This window comes from Ailuropoda melanoleuca, chromosome 13 (genome assembly GCF_002007445.2).
Source record: "Ailuropoda melanoleuca isolate Jingjing chromosome 13, ASM200744v2, whole genome shotgun sequence".
NCBI classification, from domain to species: domain Eukaryota; kingdom Metazoa; phylum Chordata; class Mammalia; order Carnivora; family Ursidae; genus Ailuropoda; species Ailuropoda melanoleuca.
This window is the reverse complement of record NC_048230.1, coordinates 48,433,699-48,450,141: the sequence shown is the minus strand read 5'-3', so window position 1 is coordinate 48,450,141 and position 16,443 is coordinate 48,433,699. Positions and strand designations below refer to the sequence as shown.

The 16,443-nt window shown below is 48.5% G+C and overlaps 2 protein-coding genes across 2 annotated transcripts in view; one reads left to right on the top strand and one right to left on the bottom strand.

The window, feature by feature from the left end:
* PHACTR3 (phosphatase and actin regulator 3) overlaps positions 1-8,604 on the top strand; it is a 228,438-nt gene extending 219,834 nt beyond the window's left edge. Inside the window, exons 10-15 of the mRNA XM_034640064.1 lie at positions 703-713; positions 2,573-2,575; positions 3,735-3,796; positions 4,647-4,787; positions 6,082-6,158; positions 8,020-8,604. Coding sequence (XP_034495955.1) covers positions 703-713; positions 2,573-2,575; positions 3,735-3,796; positions 4,647-4,787; positions 6,082-6,158; positions 8,020-8,035 — 310 coding nt within the window. The 3' untranslated portion in view covers positions 8,036-8,604. The remainder of the gene's footprint in view (positions 1-702; positions 714-2,572; positions 2,576-3,734; positions 3,797-4,646; positions 4,788-6,081; positions 6,159-8,019) is intronic.
* Positions 8,605-11,280: 2,676 nt separating this feature from the next.
* SYCP2 (synaptonemal complex protein 2) overlaps positions 11,281-16,443 on the bottom strand; it is an 89,872-nt gene continuing 84,709 nt past the window's right edge. Inside the window, exon 43 of the mRNA XM_034640049.1 lies at positions 11,281-12,324. Within this exon, the coding sequence (XP_034495940.1) occupies positions 12,190-12,324 (135 nt within the window). The 3' untranslated portion in view covers positions 11,281-12,189. The remainder of the gene's footprint in view (positions 12,325-16,443) is intronic.

Here is a 16,443-nt window from a genome sequence, read left to right as displayed (position 1 = left end):
CGGGGCGGGGGGGGCGGGATGTCCCAGCGCAGCCCCGGCTGCAGGCTGGACGCTCCCCACCCAGCGAAGTCCAGTCCGGCTGGAAAGCAAGCCCTAAATTTGATGTGCTCCGAAATCTCCCCATTTAAAATTAAGAGAGGGAAAAAAAAAGTTCTCCCCCTGGCGTAAAGATATCCCTATTTTCAGGGTTATTTAATTACCCTGTGGATCTAGGGGAAATGGCTCAGTCCTCTCTGAGTCCTGGGTTTGGGGCAGGTTTCCCTGGCGCTTTGGGAGGGGAGTCCTGACGGGCGCAGGGATCACAGACAAGGCGTGGACAGCGTCGGAAACCCTAGGGCAGGAGCACGTGGCACTGGGGCGCTAACAGTGGGGACGAAGCCGGCCACTCCAGGGACTTGCCCCGGGACTCACATCTCCGCCGTTCCAGGACCGTTCCAGGACCGTCCAGGCACCACGCGGCCTGGGGGTCCCCAGGCAGGTGTGCGATCAGAGTGCCTCCTCAGTACAGAGGACGCTGTGCTGTCTCATGAGCGTCCTGGACAGTTTGGGGGGTGGTTAAACCCCTTCAGAAGTGTTTCTCAGAGAGTTCTCTGGTCAGCAGACTTTAGTTTTCCAAATGTTTTCTACAAAAGGTGTCCTTGAAGGGCCTGGATATTTAAAGTATTTTCATTCTTTTTCCTCTTTACGTGATGAACGCTGCAGAAACCTTCTGAGTTTGGTTTTTTATTCTGTGAGCTGTGAGCTCTTCCCAAAGTTGGGGCAGCGCGGGGGTGGGAGAGGGACGCTGTCAGAAAGCCGGTGGATGGCAGCGCCTCCTGCTGGTCTGGGCGCGGAGTCCCGGCTGATCCCTGTCCCCCCACCCTGTCCCCGCTGGGCATCTTCTGAGGCCTGAGCGGCCCCTTCCCCCTCCATCAGGGAAGGTGGGATATATTTCACCCCAAGAGAAGAGACTGTGTTTTTGTCGTCAGACTTCGGATGTGACCTCTCCTCTTCCGTGTTGTGTGAACTTGGCCGTGTCTGAGGGTTGAAGGAGAAGCTTGTCAGGGCCTCTCCCCCCGACCCAGTAGACGGGAGAGTCAAGCTATTTCAGCTACCAAGTATTTGAATGTTTAAAAATTCCACCATTTATCTATAATGCAACTACGTCACAGACTCCCTGAACACAGCCGGCCCGGCGGTGGGCAAGCGGGAGCCTGGGGGCACTGCCCTCCGAGGGGTCTGCTTCCTGCGAGCCCCTGTGACCTCCGCAGAGCTCTCGTCCCGCTCGCATTGTATTCGCCTTTGCAAATAAACGTCAGAGCCTTAAAAATAGAACGGGCGCCTGGTAAATGGAGGCGCGGAGCGGATAACCTGGACTGTCGTATGCTCTCAGCTTCAGTGCAGGGCAGAGTGGGCTTCCTACGTGGTGACCGCGGCAATCCCTTCCTCACCCTCAAGCCGGTCCGTGTGTGGGCAGCTCGGGAGCACTTTGAGTGCCCGGCGTGCGAGTGCCTGCGAGTTTCTCTGCTTGGGCTCGGCAGGCCGTTGTTCGGTTCTGCAGAGCCGAGAAGAGAGCGAGCGCATCCGGCCCAGTGTAGGACGGCACCCTCCCAGGCCCCGGACTGCACACCGTGCTGCTCCAGGGCCGGCGTTGCCTGTAATCCTTAGAGTGTCGTCATGGCCTGTCTGCTCCCCTGCCAGCGGGGGCTCAGCTGGGATCAGCTCTGAGGGACGCTCGGAACTCGGTGTGGGGGTCATTCACGGGTAAGACAGTGGCCCCTTTACAGGTGACGACCCCAAACCCGGTGCTCCCACGGTAGGCCCACGCTGTGCCAGCCACGGGACTTGGGGTGCTTACGTGTCCCCGTTGGATCCTTACAGCAGTCGTGTGGTTTTGCACCGCTGTCCCCATCTCCCTGGTAAGGAAGCTAACTGGAGGAGTCATACGGCTGGTTGACGTCGAGCTTGGCAAGGAGATAGAGCCGAAGATAGCCTGGCCCCACCGGCCTCATTCTAACCCCTGCGTTGGAAGCAACAGTGCATCTCTGATGAGTTACAGAAGACTTGAATGTGACTTCCATGCCACTGGCTCTGTTTCTAGAACATCTGGGTATGGAGGCTGTGGTCAGGGGTCCCTTGGTTTGTATAAGGCAGAGGCTTTTCTGGGTCTGGGAATCAAAGGTCCACAAACCCATCGCTAAGTGTTGCTCAGAGGGAACCCATGGGGTCGGGCTTTGAGGAGGGAATTCTTGGGGTTGGCGCCCAACAGCGCACCTTCCCGGGGGGGCGGCCCTGTTGTCCGCCTTTGAAGATCCGCTCTCCAAAGCGCCCGCGGCCCTCCTGGGACTTTGGTAATGACGCTGCTGGTGATTAAAGACAAAGATCGGGTTTTGTTTTACGGTTTTCACAGTGAAGGCTGCACCGGCCTTTGTCCAAGGCCTATTTTTAAGAAATCTGAAGAATTAGCTTCATGTCATCACCGAAATCTCTCACGGTTGGCCTTAGAGCGATACATCCCCCATTTTTCCTTGATCATCTTGTCAACTTTCTGGCGAGAGCCTCCTCGTGGGCTTGCTTCTGCTTTATCACCAAGAACGTACAAGGGCTTCATTTCCTTTTCTAAAACATTCAAAAGCAAGATGTCTTCCTTTTTAAAAAGTTACTGAAGAGTACCGTGTATCTAACATAACACCCGTCAGCCCAGTCCCCCAAATGCACAAATGTGTGGAATGCCGTAAATCAAGGCAGATGATGGGAGATTATGTTAAGCGCAAAGCAGCAGGGCTCCCCTTTCTGGAACCAGCCTCCTCTCCAGGAGTGACTGCTGGCACGTGAGCCTCCCTTCCCAGGAATGGAGCTTCCTACAGTCTGGGACCTGAGGCTTTATTTAGCAACAGAGAGTGCCAGAAATAGGACATCCATTATCTCGTATCCCAGGGCAAAGCCTGCATTTTACACCCCGGCTCTGACTTCTGTTCTATTTTTAGCTCCCGCGTGTAGGTATGAGCACAGCCTGAATGCTAATAGTCACAACGCCGCGGCCAAGCGGAGCTCGAGCTGGGGGAGGCACCGAGGCCCCCTTAAAAGGCTATGCCGTGGACGCGCACTCGCTTCCGCAGCGTCCGCTGGGCGCACGTGCCGTACGTGTAGATAGACCCCGCGAACACGAATTCCCGGCAAGCGTGTGGCCCAGAGTGTGGGCAAGGATGTTCCTCTGTGTATGTTGGTTGGCTGAGGTCTGTGTGTCTGCCCAGGAAGCAGAAGGAGAAACAGCCGTGAGAGTCCTGTTAGTGTTCACGTATGACGTTCCTGTGTGCTTTACGTTCCCAGTCACGTACGTGCACATTCACTTATCCTACTAAAAGAATTTGCGCGTGTTATCTGTACTCCTGGACGTGACTGTACAGTCAGAGGGTAGATATTTGGTTGGGGGGGGAGGGAGGGAAGGAGAGTTGCCTCCCGTTTCTCCTGCAAGTAAATGCAAGCCGAGCGTATGCGCGGAGTCTGGACACAGAGAAGGGCTGGATCGTGGGCAAAGCTTCCCTTGGTGTCAGTGTCTCTGTGTGGCAGTGAGACCACGGTCTGAGCGTGGCTGGCCAAGTGGAGGAAGACCAGCCGTGCCATGAGGTGTCCCTGATAGCCCGTCTCCACCACCAGAAACGTGGAGGCCGGGAGCTCACTGCCCCAGCAAAAGGAGGAGAGTCTCAACCCGTTTTTCTTTCTTTTTTTTCCCTTTCTGTTTTAACCTTTCACAGAAAGGAATGATCAGACAGAGCAGGAAGAAAGAAGAGAAATCAAGCAAAGATTGACAAGAAAGGTACCATGATTTAAGCCTCTTTCCCTCTGGATCTTGCGGGACAGGTGACAGGTGCACTGGTAGTGGTGGGGCGGGTGACGTGGGACATCAGTGTGTCGCTCGGTGACGTCTTCCTGGACGGCCGCGAATTCACTTCCCAGATGCCTGCTCCCAGGGGCCCCCTGTGCCTGGGACAGAGCGGCTTGTTTGGCAGGTCGGGCCTGATGACATTTCCGTGGATCTCCGGGGACCCAGACGGTGCGTGGGCATCCCCTTCCTTTACCTGAGCTTTTCACACAGTCTGGGAAGAGCGTCCCGGGATGTTGGCGTTCGCTTTGTTTCGGGCTCCTTGGCACCTTCCGCCTGTCCGGCAGCTCCCAATTGCAGAAGCATTTCCTTGGCTTCCCGGGTTTGTGTGCGGGGGTCGCAGGGAGGTAGGACTGGCCACCACCGGCCTAGGTCACGGCTGCATGAGCTGGTCGCTTCGGAGCCGGGACTGTCTCTAAATCCAGCGTCTCGGCCCTTCCCTGTCCTCTCCGGGCTCTGGGCAGTGAGGAGAAGGGGATCTGCACCTGCTGGAGGGGAGCAGAGCGTCCTCGTGAGCTTGACGGAGGCCTCCTGCGCGGGGCAGCACCCGCTCCCTCCGGCCCTTTCTCTAGAAGCTCGTCCGAGGAGAGCTGGTGCGAGCGGCTGCCGCCGTCGAACACGCCCAGGCTTCCTCCGCGAGCTCCCCCGGCACCTGGGCTGCTGGCATTAGGGCTGTATTCCCGGTGTCCGAGTGCCTGTGTCCCTGTAGACACGTGCTGTCTGTCCGAGTCCCCGAGAGTGCTGGTGCAGCCCCGGGCGGCTTACGGGCGACCTTTGGTTGCAGCTCAACCAGAGACCCACGGTGGATGAGCTGCGAGACAGGAAGATTCTGATCCGGTTCAGTGACTATGTGGAGGTGGCAAAGGCTCAGGACTATGACCGACGGGCGGACAAGCCCTGGACGCGGCTGTCCGCGGCTGACAAGGTACGAAAGGCGCTGGCCGTGCTGCTCGGGGCGTTGGAGGGCAGATGGCCGCGGGCCAGCGGGTTTGTTCCCGGACCCGGCGGGGCAGTGCGGGCTGTGCCCCGATGTCGCCTTCACAGGTGTAATCCGTGCTCACGCTGCGTTTGCAGCTGGGGGGCAGTTCCACCCTTGGCAGTGCCTGCGGGCATTCTTGGTGTTAGAAATGGGGGGCAGTGGAAGAGCCCAGGGTGGTCCCACCCCAGGAGGGCCCAGTCCCCAATGTCCAGAGGGTGGGAGTTGAGAAACTCTGGTCTGGACAATGAATCAAAAGCAGGCGAGGCTGGCGGAGAAGGGGTGGAGGACAGAGGTCCACGTGGAGTCCGCTGCAGTGATGACACGGGGCGGGGGAGGCCGAGGCAGGAAAGCCTCGCCGTGTAGACAGAGGCGGCTCTTGGATCGGTCCCCACCACTCTGGTGTGAGGTGTCTCTGGGGCCTCCAGGGCAGTCTGAAGGGACCGGCGTGGGGTGCGGGAAGGGAGCAAGGAAGCCATGGGTCCTAGAGGCTGTGGGGGAAGCAGAGGGACCCAGTGAGCCCTCCCCTGGTCGCTGTGCCAACCGAATCCCTGAGTCCGGCCCATCCACCAGCATCACTTGACGTACGCCCCGGAAAGTCCCCGAGGGCGGCCTGTGGCCACTTCCCCTGTAGAGGCGCTGCTGGGCCGCCGGCCTGCGAGGGCGCAGAGGGCACGGTCCTGTCCCGGGTCACACGTGTGGACACGCGGAGATTCCTGACTCCAAGGCTCTCCCCGGCCTCAGCCGGCCCTGTAGGGCTCATCAAGGGAGCGCAAGGTCCCAGGGGGCCGGGGAGGCTGGAGGGGGCCGGGGACAGGCCTGACGCGCTGTGGTGCACACCCCGCCCGCGTGTGACCGTGATACCATTTGTCACATGACACAGCGACACCGCGTGCGGAAGTTAGAATGGCTCCCAAATGATCCGGTTGCAGAATTCCAAGTGAGTTCACCCCAAGCCGAACTTCCGTTACGTTGCTCCGCGTCAGGTGGCTCCGCGTGTGCTCAGGGCAGCGGGTGTCTTCCTGCCGTGGCCTCACCAGCCTGTTGGGGACGCGGCCGTGTGCTGGCCAGGGATGACCGCGACCGTGGGTCGGAGGCTGAGCGCTGGGCCCAATGTAGTTTCTTGTTCTTTCGCAATAGATTACAGAACGACAGAACTCAGCAAGTATTAGGACTATTGCTCATCCACACTGGGGTACTAATTTCTATGCTCGTTTTTTAATGTCCCGTGTTTGAATTTCAGGCAGCCATTCGTAAGGAGCTCAACGAGTACAAGAGTAACGAAATGGAGGTACACGCATCAAGCAAGCATTTGACAAGGTCGGATTTCTGTGTGTGTGACGTTCGTGGTACTTACCACGTTTCTTTAAAATGGATACAGAGACCAGGGTCTGCGTGTCCAGGGAGCGAGTTCAGCGTCTCTGCGGAGAGCTGGGGGGACACGCAGACGCACCCCCGGCACAGCCGCGGCTGCCCACGGGCGTGCGGGGTGGTGGGGGCAGAGCAGCGCTCCCAGGCCCGTGGTGTAAGGGGTTCACGCCCGAGTAAGAGAATCGGTCTCAGAGCAATGACCGTGACGTGCCTGTCCGTTGTCTGCCCCCCCTGTAGTGTCCAGACCTCTCCGTTATGGGACCCCCCCCACCCGACTGTGCCGACAGGAGGCCACCAAGTCCCTTCCATTCACTCATTCCTGTCTTTCCTACACTTATATTCACATCTTTAACATCAGCTGCGGTTCCCCCAAACTCAGATAGCTGAGTCCCTACGGCACACCAGGCATCATGCCAGGCGCTGAGACGGCCGCGATGCATACGGTGAAGGGGCCCCCACTTCAGGGAGCCTCTGCTCCGGGGGGTGCATCGGCCATCTTTCACCACCAGGCTGGCCACGTCACGGTGAATGTGTGCTCTGGACGTGGTTCCTACAGAAGCCGCGGGGTCTCCAGGGAGGCGGCGGGGAAAGACTGGCTTCTCCTTGCTTGTTGGAGGCATGTTCTTTCCCCAGCCGTGACAAGTGATACGTTCTCATGTTCCCTCCATCCTGACCAGGGTCCTCGTGATGCACAAGCCTCCACCCGAAACAGGCCCTCCGCCCCCTCTCCCTTGGCCCAGAGGTGCTCAAGCCCCAGATACAGAGAGAGTGGAACTCCCAAATACAGATACTGCCTTAAACCAAAATAGCAGGTTTCTGTCCTTTTCTGGTTTGTCCCAAAGTGGCCACTGTGGTTGTTTAGGGGACTTACTCTGTAAGGCAGGTGTGGCTGTGGACCCGAACCGGGTGTGGTGGGGTTCTATCCTCCAGGACGGTTTTGGGGTGAATATATTAAGGGGGGAAGAGGAGGTTGCAAGAGCAGGGCAAAATGATTGCAAATAAACAGTCTAAAAATTGTTAAGGTTTCCCCCATGACTGGCATACGTTTGGGCAGGAATAGGTCATCTCAGTTTCCATTATCCAAAACACTCAAAAATGTTTAGGAAATCAGCATTGTCCAGTAAAACATTCAGAGCTGTTTTTCACATTCACCATGTTAAAGAAAAAGGATAGAATTGTTACGTAGTGTTGTGTGTGTTAACGTCAAAATATCTAATACATTTTCCCATCACGTGTTATTAACAGTTGTTTACTAAACATAAACATCTTCTCTCAAAGTCCTTAATACCTTTCCTAGATGATAGAATTTTAAGAGTTGGCCCAAAACTTGGACATCAGGAAATAATTCTTAAGATTTCTTGTACCACATTTGAGCACTTAGTACCAATTTTTAAGGGAATGGTATATTTAGGCACGGAGACTTTCTTAAATGTATTACATTTAACATCACAAACACATTACCAACTTACAAAAACAAAACCGTAACTCTAATTTCCCAAAGTGTTTTATGAGTCGATTCATTACTTCTGATTTAGCAAACCGCGCACACTTCAAGAGCGTAACCAGCAGCTTTCAGACTGAGTTTGAGGCAGAGTTCGGCGTATCGTTCCTTCTGGGGTCCAGCGCAGGCCTGGGAGCCGGGAGCCCTCGGAGGCCCCCCAGTACCTGAAGCAAAGCCGGCCCATCTGTGGGTTTTCCGTGTTGCTTCTCTGAGCCGCTTTTAATAGCCACACATTTACTTGAGGGGGTTTTGGCAATTTTAACTTAGGAATGAATGACCTTGAGCTGTTTGTGTTTTTTTAATTCCTAGATTCCACAGGCCATAGAGATTTTCTTCTGAGAAGAATTTGTGTTTAATTTTATACCAACACTGAACCTTGATCAGGGAACTTTCCTGAAGTTCGGCTCACGACTCCCTGCCATGTCAGCGAGAGGAACGGGGCGCTCAGGCAGGTGAAGTCTGGGCCATGATGTTCGAGGGGAACTCAGAGGACACCCTTCGCTCTCTGGTGTCTGCGGAGTGGGAACTGTGGGGCCCGGTGGAGACCCAGAGTCGCTCTCCCAGAAGAAAACTGTCCTTTGCCTTTGAACCTGGTTTGACAGCTCTGCAGCGAGCCGGGGGGCCGGGCCGCGTGTGGGCAGGCGCACCCCGGGGCCTCCGACGCGGACGGACGGGCGGCGCAGCGGCGTTCAGGCTTATGTTGAAAGACATTTTTATTCTGATCACAGTTAATTTGAGAACTCTTTAAGTTCGTGTTCCACAAAATTATTGACTGTATTATACTTTTCTTTCTTTCTTTTTTTTTATATAATGTCTAACAAAAAAAATACAGCTGCAACATTTTGATTCCTGTTAATTTTGTTCTTTAATTAAATGACTACTTATTGCAGGAAATGAACCTGGGTTTCACATTTTCTTGGGAGTTGGGAGGAGAGCAGAGATCTGTGAAATAAGACGAGTTTCATTACTTTTGAGCCATTAGATCCAAACACGTAAAAGAGAATTCCAACTTTGTGTTTTGTTTTGTAAATTCTGTTAGTATATGTGGTTTGCGCCTTGGAAAATCAGATTATGTTTTTCAACTTAATTTAAATTCATGTATCATTGAGTAATGAACCCAGAAATAAGTGTCAATTTGGTGGAAAATTCTACCACGATGAAAATTAGGCCATCTTTGAGTATTTTTAGGTTCACATTTGCAAACATTATGGAAAACTCTGTTATAGGACACAAAGGTTTAGATGGAGTGGAGATTATAAAGAGGACATTTACTCTAGCACAAAAGTAAAACGTAATGTTGGCACAAAGGGGGAAAATAAATAAAAAAAAAAATGTTCCCCGAAAGGCATTTTTACTTGGCCTTTAATTTAAATAAGTGTCCTCACAGGTGAGCCCGCCTGCCCACGTGCCAGGTACATGGCGAGGCCGGAAGCCCAGTGGCTTGGAGCCCGACTTCAGCAGCTTGCAGACCCGGATGCTTAAATCCCAGCTCTGCACTGTTCACCAAGATACTTATTTTCTCTCTAGGAAGATCATCTCCCTCTCAAAGTATTGCTGTAACTTCTAGAGGAGATGACCGCGACCAACACGTTCTACGTCCCCAGTAAACATTCGCTGCTGGTGGGGCTGCCAGTCCTCTGTGATGTCTCACTGCACACCCTACCCCACATCCTGTTCTCTTCTTCTAGACCGAAGCGGGTCAGGGGCCTGTGGAAACTGCTCCGCCCTCGTGGCAGCATTCTGTCCTGAGGGACTGTGATCAGTCCTAGATGCTAGCGAGCGTGCTGTCCGTTAGTTGAACTCTTGAAAAGAAATCCCCATTATGGTGGGAAAGTTCCAGCTCTACCTCTCCCTTGCTGTGCAGCCTTCTGCGAACTGCCTCACTTCTCTGAGCCTCAATGCCTTTGTCTGTGAAACGAGATGATATCTAAAGCTTTTCTAACTAGAAGCCAGCTCTTTAATTTTATAAGCATTTATGTGTATGTTTATATATTGCATATTTAATATATACGTATACTCTACCCATATTTGTGGTCAGTCAACCTCCAGAAAACTTTAATTTTTTTCCCTATTCTAAACTACATTTCGGCAGCTCCGTATTTTGTTTTTTTCAGTTTAAAGCATTAAGTGGAGCCCAAATTATGTAAAAGTAAGATTTCAATCTCCTTCGCATAGAAATATCCACAGACTTACTATGAAACAAAGAAAGGAAAATGGTGGTTCTGTTCGAAACCATGCTGGCCCCCAAGGCCGAAAGCATCAGTACTGCTTGGGAGATGGGCCGCTGGTTAGAGGTAACTTGGCAAGGGGGACATGTGTGCAGGTTTTTCCCCAAGTGAAGTTCCATAATTAATGGATAAATAAAATTCAAAATGAAAATAAGGTGGAGACCCAATGGAGGGTTTGGTTTGGTTCAGGCTTAAGTGTTCTAAGATGTCATAAAACCAGAAGACATTTGCATTGTAACCAAAATTTTTAGCAACAGTATCTGACTTCTATATTGTATTTTTATTAAACTATTCCTCTAGGTTTTATTTCCATATTTCACGTTCTTATCCAGTATTCTAGAGGTCGAGAGAGCCAACTGAAACTGTGAATCAGGTGTGTTCACTCCGCACCGACCAGGTGCACGCAGCCCGGCACTGAGGAAGGCTCCGATGGGTGTCTCGAATGTCTCTCATCCGAGTTGGAGGAACAAAGTTAAAAAGCAGCTTATAAATCTCGTGGTACAGGTGATACACATGTTTCTTTAGATATATTTACATATGTTCTATAAATTTGGAGAGAAAGTGTATGTACTTAGGAGCCTGAAGATTTAGGAAAAACCCATTTCTGCTGCCTCCCTATTCAACAACTCATCACCATCTGAATGATCACAATTCTTCACTACTAGGGGTCATCAGGTTTTTATGCATTGACTTCACAAGTCATTTGTTCTAATTTTCACACACAAAAAACCTATGATTAACTATTAAAGTAACAAGGAATATTAATTCATTAACGAAATTCTGTTTTTAAGGTGTTTAAAAGATTAAAAGATTTAAAAACCATAATTGATTATTCTGAGAGGAAATTAAATCACTTCTAGAAGTATCAAGCTTTAACCTGGCATTGATAGGGGAAATAGCACATTGTAAGTCTTTGTAAAAAATACATTTTTAAGCATATTAAAAGGACTTTGAAATTATATTACATGAGTAATTTTTAGACAATTGAAATGGCAGGAAAACAACAAAAAACAAAACAAAAACCCAAAACCCTAACATAAAGAAGTCCATCTTGTGGATATACATGGTAATTACAAGTCTAAATTTTGGAGGTGAAAAGCCAAGTTTTTAGCTGCATATCCACATCTTTAATAGCAAGTTCAAGTCCAGAAATGTACAATTCTAATTATATTGTTAAAATTATTAGCCTCATATGCTTCTAATCTCAAACCCATTCTTTTCCAGAGATTTTTTTCCAGAGTTTTTCGTGTGAAACATCTGAGAAGAAGTTCATAAGAAACTGAACATGTTGAGACTCAAACTGAACGTATGAAAATATTTTTAAACAGTGCATCACCATAAATTAATTTCTCTGTAAATTTATTGATGATGATACTAGGAACATAGCACTAGTTCATATTTAGACAATGTTAGAATAAACAACGGAAAAAGTTACTAGTTATCTGTTTCACTGCTTCATGAAAACAGAATGGTATTTTATGTTTAGAGTAATAAAAAGTAACTTTTAAGTCTTTCAACTGTTAAATCTCCTTTAAAGAAAGTGAACAGGAAAATTCTAAAGATCCCATTTTCTTGACAATAAGCCATGGTAAGAAAATCTGGATATGGTGTACATGCTACTAATCCTTAAAGTTAAAACCATCCTTTTAATATGCACGTTATTGCTTTTAGATGCACTGTATTCCCCTTTGTCAAAGATACAGGTACATGCGCAGGTGTGTGCCCCAAACGAACAGTGCATTCCCTGCCTCGACCCAGAGAATGTCTTGGTTGCAGTGGTGACTCCTGGTGTGGCACAGAGCGGTCTCAGGGACATCTAGCCCCTTGCTCCCTCCAGTTTTTACATTCCCACTTAGATTGCCTGTGGCTGTTATTTCCTGCTGTGCTCTTGTGCGCAACATTCTACTTGAGTTGTTTCTTCGCAGCTGTAGGATTCCTTCCACGCTCACGTCAGCTTGTCACTTGGCGTGTTCAGGAGCGAAGTAGGAATTGGTGGACAGTAACCGTGAGTGGCTCCGCTGTTAACAGGTGGCCGGGACAGGTGGTTGAAGAGCTGGCTGCAGCAACCGTGAGCTTCACGCCGTGCGCCGAGGTCGGAGTCGTCGGAACTCGTCGCCCTAGACCGCCAGTTCACTGTGGCATTAGGCGCGGAACGAAAACCACACGGCCCACTACTGCTCAGAGGATCGGCTGGGCATCCGTGGCATCAGGATTTGGTGGCATTTAGGTCTCTGTAGTAACGTCTCTAGGGCTATTTGAGCTTCTGCTTGGCTGGACTAATGATGCAGAATGTTCTCTCTCCTGTATGTCCTTCTGGAGTAGGGACCACTCTGCAGCTCAGGCTGGCTGGGGAAGTGTGAGAAGGCCACACCAGCACGGTGTTGAACTGCAGGCCAGGTGAGAAGCAGAGATTATTGGCTCGAATGATCATGTATTTTTGATATGTTTGAAATAGGAAAATCAAGAAGGTGAGGCTCTATTAACTCACATAGTTATTAGGCTCTGCTAATACAAAATTGATTTAAATCACTATTTTTGTTAAATGGTGAGATACATTGAGAAATACATATTATAGTAAAGAAGAGAGAGATCTGATCTTTAAAAGTTCAAGACGGATCTGATCTGTATTAAAAAAGACATTAAGGGTCTTGCAAACAACAGCCCATCAACCAAACGCAGACTTTTTTTTTTTTTTTAATGGCCTGCAACCTAAGAATGGTTCTTACATGTTTATGCAAGTACCTACATATATTCTCAAATTTACCTGTTGGCCCACACACCCAAACAAAAGCATTTACTATATGGTCTTTTAGGTAGTTTGCCAACTTCTGCTTTAATTTTTCTTAAGTGTAAATAAATATATAAAATGTTAAAAATGAATTACAGAGAACAAAGTCAAGCAACTACATTTTGTTTTTAAATATGCTTAAAATTTTTTGACATCAAGTCCGTCCAAAACGTCAATTTTCATCATAAACTCATAATGACCATAGTAGAGTTACATAAAATGCACATTTTATGAGGTAAATAATAAAGCCCTTACTGATCTTAAAGGAAAGCATTTCATTAGTGTGACAAACCCACACTGCTCCAGCTTCCTTGTACTTAAAATTATTATCATAGCATAAACCAAAGTGTCTAAAATTCAAGACAGTGCAACATACAGATCTCATTCAAAACATCTGTATTCTTGAATAAATGTTGAATTATTTTCCTTTAGATATTATTTTAGAATATTTCCATGGACTTTTTTTGACCTAATGTTTTTCTTTTTTTTTTTTTTATTATTTTTTAGAGAGAGCCTGGAGTGGGGGGCGCAGAGGGAGAGAGAATCTCAGGCAGGCTCCACACTCAGGGCAGAGCCTGACGTGGGGCTCAATCTCACAACCCTGAGATCCTGACCTGAGCCAAAATTAAGAGTTGGACACTTAACCAATGAGCCACCCAGGCCCCCACCCCCCTAATATGTTTTTCAAAAAACCCAAAACTAAATATCACAAATGTGACCATTAAAAATATATCGGCTTTGATAATAAAGTCTATGCACATTTGACACACCTACACAACCCTTCCAAGGGGCCAATAAAATGGAAATCCGTAGAAGTTTTTATGATTTTTTTTTTGAAATTCAGATGCTCCTTGTCTTTACAAAACATGGATATACATATTTCACATTTTTCTAAAGTCACCTTTTAAAAACTTTTTAAATTTAAATCCAGCAAATATATAGTGTAGTATTAGTTTCAGAGGTAGAGTTTAGTGACTCATCAGTGGCCTGTGACACCCAGTGCTCATTCCATCCCCTGCCCTCCTTAACGCCCGTCCCCCAGCTACCCCCTCCACCCCCAACCCTCAGTTTGTTCCCTCGAGTTAAGTTCCTTTTAAGTACAAGGAAAGGGTTCATTTCTTGCTTATCTCTGTATCTAGAGCTGAGCACAGCACGTGACATATAAAAGATGCTCACGTGGCTGATTGACTAATACTTCATTATCCGTTTTAATGGAAATGCTGCAACCGTGCACGCTTTGAGGATCTGAGAGTTTCAGGCGCATTCGTCCTCTGTGAATTCAGTAAATTCCTACCTAGAAACGCTCTATTCACCCCCTCACTCATTCACATTGCTGCAAGCTTACTTGTCTAGTACGTTTTTAGGTTCTGGAGATAGTGACCTAAGTTACTATTCATAAGTAAGACAGACAATGTTCCTGTTCTCATAGAATTTAGAGCAGTGGGGTTTATGGAAGGGAGGAAGAAATTAATTTCTGGAGGGAAAGTGAGATTAATAGGACTGGGAGGGAGGATCTCTCTGAAGTACTGCTGTTCACGTGAGTCCCAAAGGACAGCATGCGCCAGGGAGAACAGAGTCGCAAGAACAAAGACTCCACGACAAGAATAGGATTGTTCAAGAAACAGTGCTGGAAGTCTGCTGAATGAGAGAGGAGGGGAGCAGGAAGCAGGGGCGAGGAAAGAGGCAAAGGGCAGCTCACATAGGGACTTTCAGGCCCTGATACAAAGGTTGGGTTTTAAGTGCAAAGGACCCCTCTGGAGAGGTTTTGCAGTGTTTTATTTTCTTTTAAAAGTAAATTCAGGTGAAATGCAGGTAACACGAAGTTAACCACGTTAGGAGTGCAGTTCGGCGGCATCTAATGCACTCACAAGCCATACGACCGCCGGTTCCGTCTGGTTCACAAGGTCACTCCATGTCCTGGAAGCAGGCACTGCTCATCTTCCCTTTCCTGGGGCTCCTGGCCACCCCCAACCTGCTTTGTCTCCGTGGATTTACATATTCTGGGTATTACCTGTGAATCCAATCCTACAGTGGAAGCTCTCGTGGTTAGTTTTTCACGTAGCACGATTTTGAGGTTCATCCACATTGTAACATGAGTCGGTGCTTCTTCCTTGTCACTGCTGGGTGCTAGCCCGCGTAGACAGGTTCAACCTGCGTCTACTCACTCAATGCCCGTTCCGGGCGTTTCCACGCTTGGCCTTCGTGACTAGTGCTGCTCACGGACATTTCTGTGCAGGTACCCGTTGAATACCTGGTGTCAGTTCTTTGGTGTATGGCCAGAGGGTGGAATGGCTGAGTCATAGGATAATCCCACATTTAACTCTTGGAGGAGCCACCAGACTGGTTTTCACAGGAGCTGCAGCGTTTTACTCCCGCAGAACCCACAGGGGTTCGGAGCCCTGCACCACCTTGCCGATACTTACCTTCAGTCCTTTGATTCCAGCCGTTCTGGTGGGTGTGAAGGGCATCTTGCTATGGTTTGTAATTTCCAAATGGCTAATGATATTCCGGGCATGTTTGCGTGCTTGTTGGCTATTTGTACATCTCTGGAGAAATGCTCATACAAGTCCTTTGCCCCTGTTTTTATTGGGTCATTTGTCATTTTGTTGCTTAGCTCTAAGAATTCTTTATATATTCTAAATTCTAGATCCTAAGCAGATATGTGATTTGTAGGCATTTTTTTCCCATTCTGTAGGTTGTCTTTTCACTTTTATGAACGTGCTTTTTGCACAAAGGTTTTTTTTTTCTTTTTTCTTTTCTTTTTTCTCTTTCTTCTCCAATTTACCTTTTGGGTTTTTTTCTTTTGTTTTCCTGTAGCTGGTGCTTTTGGTGTCTTCTCTGCCAAATCCAAGCTCATGAAGATTTATTCCTATGCTTTTTCTTAAAGAGTTTTATAGTTCTAGCTCGTTTACATTTTTGATCAATTTGTTTTTTGTATATGTTGCAAAGTAAGGGCACAACCTTGTTTTGCCTGGGGCTATCCATGTGTTGCCCCAAACCATGTGTTGAAGACCACTCCTCTCCCCACCAACGGTCTTGATGAAGCTCAGTTGACTGTAGACGAGCAGGTTTACTGCCGGACGGTCATCTCTGTTCCATTGGTCTAGACGGCTCTTCTGCCGGAAGCACTCCACAGTCTTGATGAACACAGCTTTGTAATGAGTATGAAATTCGAAAAGTGTGAGTAGTCCAACTGCATTATTTCTTTGAGGTGGTTTTGCTATGTGGCTCCCTTCCATTTCAGTTTGATTTTTAGGATCAGCTTTATTATTTCTGCAAACAGACTATTGGGATTTTGATAGGGATTGCATTAAATCTGTAAATTACTTCCGAGTATTGCTATTCTAACAATATTAAGTCTTGCAGTCAGTGACCATGAGAGGTCTTTCCCCTTTAGGTGTTCTTTAGTTTCTACCAACAATGTTTCATAGTTTCCATGTGCAAATCTTTTTCTTCCTGCATTAAATGTATTCCTTTTAATATGCTGCTGAATTCAGCTTGCTCGTTATTTTGTTGAGGACTTTTACCCTACATTCATAAAGTATACTGGTCTGTAATTTTTTTGTGATGTCTTTGTTTGACTTTGGAAGCAAAGGAATGCTGGCCCATAGAATAGTTAAGAATGTTCCCTCTTATTTTCTGGTGTTAATTCTTATTTAAATATTTGGTAGAATTCTTTGATAACTGACTCAATCTCTTCTTCAGATTTATTTGAGA